At 44.2% G+C, this 6,915-nt stretch overlaps 1 protein-coding gene across 1 annotated transcript in view; it reads left to right on the forward strand.

Annotated features, from left to right (window-relative positions):
* The window catches only part of BIN2 (bridging integrator 2), a 65,243-nt gene that overhangs the window by 39,743 nt on the left and 18,585 nt on the right, over positions 1-6,915 (forward strand). The window contains exons 3-7 of the mRNA XM_011930641.1: positions 2,039-2,093; positions 2,401-2,495; positions 3,068-3,163; positions 5,711-5,818; positions 6,136-6,221. Coding sequence (XP_011786031.1) covers positions 2,403-2,495; positions 3,068-3,163; positions 5,711-5,818; positions 6,136-6,221 — 383 coding nt within the window. The 5' untranslated portion in view covers positions 2,039-2,093; positions 2,401-2,402. The remainder of the gene's footprint in view (positions 1-2,038; positions 2,094-2,400; positions 2,496-3,067; positions 3,164-5,710; positions 5,819-6,135; positions 6,222-6,915) is intronic.

The following is a 6,915-nucleotide window of genomic DNA, read 5'->3' on the forward strand; positions in this document are numbered from 1 at the left end:
ATTTTTGTATTTTTAGTAGAAACAGGGTTTCACCATGTTGGTCAGGCTGGTCTTGAACTCCTGACCTTGTGATCCGCCTGCCTTGGCATCCCAAAGTGCTGGGATTACAAGTGTGAGCCACCACGCCTGGCCTCTCCCATAATTTTTTATTTTTATTTTTTTTGAGATGGAGTTTTGTTCTTGTTGCCCAGAGTGGAGGGCAATGGCACAATCTTGGCTCACTGCCACCTCCGCCTCCTGGGTTCAAGAGATTCTCCTGCCTAAACCTGCCAAGCAGCTGGGATTACAGGCGCCTGCCACCACACCCTGCTAATTTTTTGTATTTAGTAGAGATGGGGTTTCACCATGTTGGTCAGGCTGATCTCAAACTCCTGACCTCAGGTGATCCACCTGCCTTGGCCTCCCAAAGTGCTGGGATTACAGGCATGAGCCACTGTGCCCGGCCCCATAATTTTTTATACTTTTGCTATCATCAGTAGCCTCTCAAGTAATGAATACAGCAAATAACAAATAAACAAATTCACAAGAATTTTATGGTGTACTGAATAATGCAACTTGGCTTTCAAGTACAACATCCCCTGAACTGGTCTGCTCTGATCTGTGGGCTGGCTCCATAGAGTACCCTTAAAGTGGGCTTCACCTCTCAGTCCATCCCTACAGTCCACAGTCCTGAAGTCAGGTTCCAGAATGTCAGATGTCTGGCCTTAAATTCCCAACCAACTCTTCAAAATGAGTTTACACATAGGAAGGAGACCAAAATGGGAAGAGGGTCTAAACACCATGAGGAACAACTGAGGAAACCTATGAGAAAGACTTGGTCAAGGGCACATGCAAGTTGTCTTCAAGCATGTGTGGAAGAGAAATTAGATCTACTCTATGGGTACAGAAGGCCAACCCAAGACTCATAGGAAAAAGTTGGTTTGTTTGTTTTGAGACGGAGTCTTGCTCTGTCACCCAAGCTGGAGTACAGTGACACGATCTGATCTCAGCTCACTGCAATCTTCGCCTCCCAGGTTCAAGTGATCCTCCTATCTCAGCCTCCTGTGTAGCTGGAACTACAGGTGTGCGCCATCACGCCCGGCTAATATTTTGTATTTTTACTAAAGACAGGGTTTCACCATTTTGACCAGGTTGGTCTCGAACTCCTGACCTCAAGTAATCCACCAGCCTTGGCCTCCCAAAGTGCTGGGATTACAGGCTTGAGCCACCGCGCCCGGCCCAGAAAAAGTTTTAACAGAACTCGTTTAAAATCAAGTGATATTGTCTCAGGCAAGATGTTAGTTTCCAGTTCCTGGAAGTATTTGAGAAGCAGAGGCTAAATGAACATTTGTCAGAGTAATAACAAAAGCAGTTCATCTATCAGATTGAGATTTAAACTTCCAAGTCTAAAAGATACCTTCTTTTCCTTTTTTAGAGGGAGGAGGAGCCGTTGTCTGAACTTGGGATTCCTAGGCTAAAAAATGAGATTTCAGACACAGGAGCAAAGATGGAAACAGGGATAGATAAAGCTATAGATGAAGACATTCGGGGTGGAAGAGGAGAAGCAATGATGAGGCTACTTGGAGTAGCATAAAGCAGGTGACTGATGGAAGGGAAGGGTAAAGTGAGGCAAGGCAGAGAAGGATATTGGGGGGGAGAGGAATGTCTGTGTGGGGGTTCAGAGAAAGAAGAAGGCTTGGTATCTGCAGAAAATGGTAGCACTTTACCCAGAGAGAACGGTGCAAGCCAGAGAATCGCATAGTGTCACATGGAGAACGCTTACATTTCAACAGAGGAACTTGGGTATAGGCTCTTGTTCACTGGAAGGAAGACGCCAGTGTAATGGGGGCTTAGCAAGCCCCTATCTTAAAAACTAACACAAAGGAGACCACCTACAACATGTTGGTAAAGAAAGTAAAGGCTAACTTATAACAATTGCGAATATTTGAAGAAATTTCAGGTGTGATTTCTGCTTTTAACCTACTTTTCGACTTTGACCTCTGGAGCATCTTTTGAAATATGAATCTCTTTAGTCACCAGATGTACTTTTCTCTTTCAGGCAGAAGGCTACAAGCTGTACAAGGACCTGAAGAACTTCCTTAGTGCAGTCAAAGGTGGGCATTGCAGCATGGGAGAATCCAGAGGGCATTTATACAGCTACTAAGAGGTTTGGGGGTGGAAAACAACAGCCATACCCCCAGGTTTTTATCATTTTATCATTTGTCTACTCTTGACTCCTGGAACTTTGTGGGCTGAGGAAGAGTGACTTTTCCTTTCAGCCCCATCCAGCTTTCCTCGCTTACATAACCTAAACCTTCTGAGTTTGTCCTTCTGAATTGGAACCACTGATTTGTCACCCATGTGATTACACCAAATACTGTTGGGGAAACGTGATGGTGGGACTGAATTCTCTCATTTTAGTGATGCATGAAAGTTCAAAAAGAGTGTCAGAAACCCTGCAGGAGATCTACAACAGCGAGTGGGATGGTCATGAGGAGCTGAAGACCATCGTAGGGGTGAGAGTGGCTTGGGTTTTACAACTTGTTGGCACTTATTTCTGTTTGCATCTCAACCTCAGCTTAGCTCCTCTATCCAAGAAAATAGGAAAACAAAGGAGCCAGTTCACACTGTGCATTTGTATAGCCTCAGTCACTGGGTGGTAGGAAGAAGCTACAACTGTTAAGGTAAAAACAAGTTTTCCCTAATCTGTGGATTCCTCTGATTTTGACTCTCTTCCCCTCTTTAAAACATTATGGGAAGTTTTACCTCCTAAAGATGGGTTGTTTTTTAAAACAAAGTTCATGCAGTTATACACTCTTAAACTTTCCCATATAAGCTCTGGAGTCCAGGTCTTTAACCTTGTGCCCTGTTCGTAATCTCTGAATGTATGTTCAGACTCCCATAGAGCAGTTCCTTAGGGTAGGGGCTGTTTCTTTTCTTCCTCTGACTATTCCCCGGAATCCAACGTGGTATTCTAAATACAGTGCTACAAAAAAGAAGGTTTTTGCAGGGAGAATTTGGGTATTTCCCTGGTAGGCAGTTGTTGTTGGGAGTGGAGCCTTCACCAGCCTCTGCCTCTATCCCACAGAATAATGATCTCCTTTGGGAAGACTACGAGGAGAAACTGGCTGACCAGGCTGTGAGGACCATGGAAAACTACGTTGCCCAGTTCAGCGAAATTAAGGTACTCGATGTACAGAATCATGGTTGGCTTGTGGATGATCCATCCTGGTTAGAGAACATATTGGGTTAAGCATTATAAGTGGAATTAGAGCTCAATTAAGAATGAAGTTTGGGTAAGTTAGGAGAAAGATTAAGGTTGAGGGTTAGACAAGAGGTTAGGATATAAGGTCAGACGTAGTGTGAAGTTTATGTTTAAACTTAGATTTCAAGGCTGCGTACAGTGGCTCACACCTGTAGTCCCAGTACTTTGGGAGGCTGAAATAGGAGAATCACTTGAGCCCAGGAGTTCAGGATCAGCCTGAGCAACATGGCAAAACCCCATCTCTACAAAAAATACAAAAAAAATTTGTCAGTGTGGTGGTGTGCGTCTGTAGTCCCAGCCACCCTAGGGGACTGAGGTGAAGGATCACTCGAGCCAGGGAGGGAGAGGTTGCAGTGAGCCGAGATCATGCCACTGCGCTCCAGCCTGGGTGACAGAGGCTGGTGTCTCAAAATAAGTAAATAAATAAAATAAACTTAGATTTCAGTGAGCTATATTTGGGCTGATTTCAAATTAGATCCAAGTTAGAGGCATCCCCTTTAGCTGTGAGAAACAGCTGATAGCACTAAAGATGTTTATTGTATAGAAGAAGAAACATGGGGCAATCAAATAGTTATCTTCAAATACTTGAAAATCTGTTAGGTAAAAGAGGAATTCCACCTATTCTAAACTATTCCAGAAAGCAGAATTAGAATTCATCTATTCATTCAGCTAGGTTTTTTTTTTTTTTCTCTGAGATGGAGTCTTGCTCTGTTGCCCAGGGTGGAGTGCAATGGCGCGGTCTTGGCTCACTGCAACCTCCACCTCCTGGGTTCTAGCGAGTCTCCAGCCTCAGCGTCCCAAGTAGCTGGGATTACAGGCATGCGTCACCATGCCCAGCTAGTTTTTGTATTTTTAGTAGAGACAGGGTTTCTCTGTGTTGGCCAGGCAGGTCTCAAACTCCTGACATCAGGTGATCCACCCACCTCGGCCCCCTAAAGTGCTGGGATTATAGGCGTGAGCCACTGCACCCAGCTCTAGTATTTGTTAAACACCTACTCTGTGAGGCACTGTGCTGATTCAGAGGAAGAAGTTAGAGGGAGTCTGACTTAAGTTCCTAATAGTTAAAGCTTTCCAAAAATGAAATGAAATAGATTCAAAGATAGTGAGTTGTCTGTTCTTTGTACAAACAGCAGTCAAACTACTTCTTATCTTGGATGTTATAGAGAAGCTTCATGTATTGTATGGGAAGTTGGACCAGATAATTGCTAAGATCTTTCCAAATTCTGTGACTGAGAGAATGAAACGGTTCAATGACATAGTCTGCTTCTCAATGGTATAATTTATAGTTTGGGTAAGGCTGAGTAGACTTTCTCTCAGTGGTCAGAGTAATTTATAGCTTTTATTGTGTTTTAGAGCTTTCAGAGCACTTTGTATTCAGCATTCTGTCTTTCAAATAGCAGTTTTATAAGGGAAGATGGGGCTACTGAGGCTCCAAAAGAGATGTGCCTTGCCACTGGCCACAGGCTAATGAATGGCAGATTTGGGGCTAATTCCGAAAAATCCAGACTTTGACTTTCATGTGATTCTCCAGGCCATTTCTCCTGGAGACTGAAGCAGTTTATAATGGGTTCATAGGAAATACTAAAATTTAATACAGGGGGAGGTGGAAGTGGAAATATATATATGTATTTTATTTTATATATATACTATATATAATTTTTTTTTTTTTTTTTGAGGCGGAGTCTCGCTCTGTCTCCCGGACTGGAGTGCAGTGGCCGGATCTCAGCTCACTGCAAGCTCCGCCTCCTGGGTTTACGCCATTCTCCTGCCTCAGCCTCCCGAGTAGCTGGGACTACAGGCGCCCGCCACCTCGCCCGGCTAGTTTTTTTGTATTTTTAGTAGAGACGGGGTTTCACCGTGTTAGCCAGGATGGTCTCGATCTCCTGACCTCGTGATCCGCCCGTCTCAGCCTCCCAAAACTATATATAATTAATACAGATTTCCACATGCTCTGTAGAACTCTATCTCCCTCTGAGAATCCCCCATTCTTCCCAGATACTGAGGGAGACCCCATGGGCACAAAACCCTATTAGAAAGTGAAACTGGGGCCGGGTGCAGTGGCTCATATCTGTAATCCCAGCACCTTGAGAGGCCGAGGTGGGCATATCACATGAGCCCAGGAGTTCGAGACCAGCCTGACCAACATGGCAAAACCCCATCTCTACTAAAAATACAAAAATTAGCCGGGCTTGGTGCACATGCCTATAATTCCAGCTACTTGGGAGGCCAAAGCACAAAAATTGCTTGAATCTGGGAGGCAGAGGTTGCAGTGAGCTGAGATCGCACCACTGCACTCTAGCCTGGGCAACAGAGCAAGACCCTGTCTCAAAAAAAAACAAAAACAAAAAACAGCAAAAGTGAAATTTGATAGTAGGATCCAAGAATCTTGCTCTCTGGTATTCTGTTACCTACATCCTGGCCACTAAAAAGTGAGTATCCACACCCTTTCTCATTACCCTGGGTCAGGAGAGAATTGCCAAGCGGGGTCGGAAACTCGTGGACTATGACAGTACCCGACATCACCTGGAGGCAGTGCAGAATGCCAAGAAGAAAGATGAGGCCAAGACTGCCAAGGTAAAGCAAAAACAACAACAAAAACTGGTAAATTCTTCCTGTTCTCCTTCTCCCTATGGTGGTGGCAGGTGGCTGGGCCAACATGGGTATAGGAAATTATAAATTCAGCATCCAGTGTCCTGAAGGAAATCTGTTTCTTCTGACACTGATGCTGTAAGGATAGTCAGAGTCTTGAGCCTGGGGAGGGCATGCTCAGGGAAAGAAGAGGGATGGCTCCTAGTAAGCCTAGTGCCTAAAAAATGCAGAGAATGAAGGGGGCATGCTGTAGTACTGGGTTCAGAATTGAGAAAGATTGTCTTGTCTCTTTTACCACCTAGGCAGAGGAAGAGTTCAACAAAGCCCAGACTGTGTTTGAAGATCTGAACCAAGAACTACTAGAGGAGCTGCCTATTCTTTATAATAGGTAATGACTGAAATTCTTTATAATAGGTAATGACTGAAATTGCTTGTGTGAAGCAAAGGCACCTTGTGTGCCTTGAGAGTAGGTAGATAAAAGTGTTTTAGATTTAAATTCCCACACTGCCCCCCTTTTTTTGAGACAGGGTCTCACTCTGTCACACAGGCTGGAGTACAGTAACACTCAATCTCAGCTCAGTGCAACCTCCACCTCCCTAGTTCAAGTGATTTTTGTGCCTTAGCCACACAAGTACCTGGGATTACAGGCTTGTGCCAACATGCCTGGTTGAATTTTTTTTTTTTTTGTATTTTTAGTAGAGATGGGGTTTCACCATGTTGCCCAGGCTGGTCTCGAACTCCTGACTTCAAGTGATCCCCCTGCCTTGGCTTCCCAAAGTTCTCCGATTACAGGCATGAGCCACCATGCCCGGCCAAATTTTCCACATTTAAAGAGAAATCTGAGCAGAAACTCCATTTGTATCCTTTTTTCTTTTTATTGTACAAGATAGGCATAATAGATAGAACTGTGGTCAGAATATTTTATATTGTCACTTATTGGTGTACATAGGATGGAGCCTTTGTAATGAATACATGTATTCTAAAACATTATGTGACTCCTAATTAAAATAAAATTGAAATTTTATTTTTGGCCGGGCGCGGTGGCTCAAGCCTGTAATCCCAGCACTTTGGGAGGCCGAGGC

This window comes from Colobus angolensis, unplaced genomic scaffold (assembly GCF_000951035.1).
Source record: "Colobus angolensis palliatus isolate OR3802 unplaced genomic scaffold, Cang.pa_1.0 Scaffold87, whole genome shotgun sequence".
Taxonomy (NCBI): domain Eukaryota; kingdom Metazoa; phylum Chordata; class Mammalia; order Primates; family Cercopithecidae; genus Colobus; species Colobus angolensis.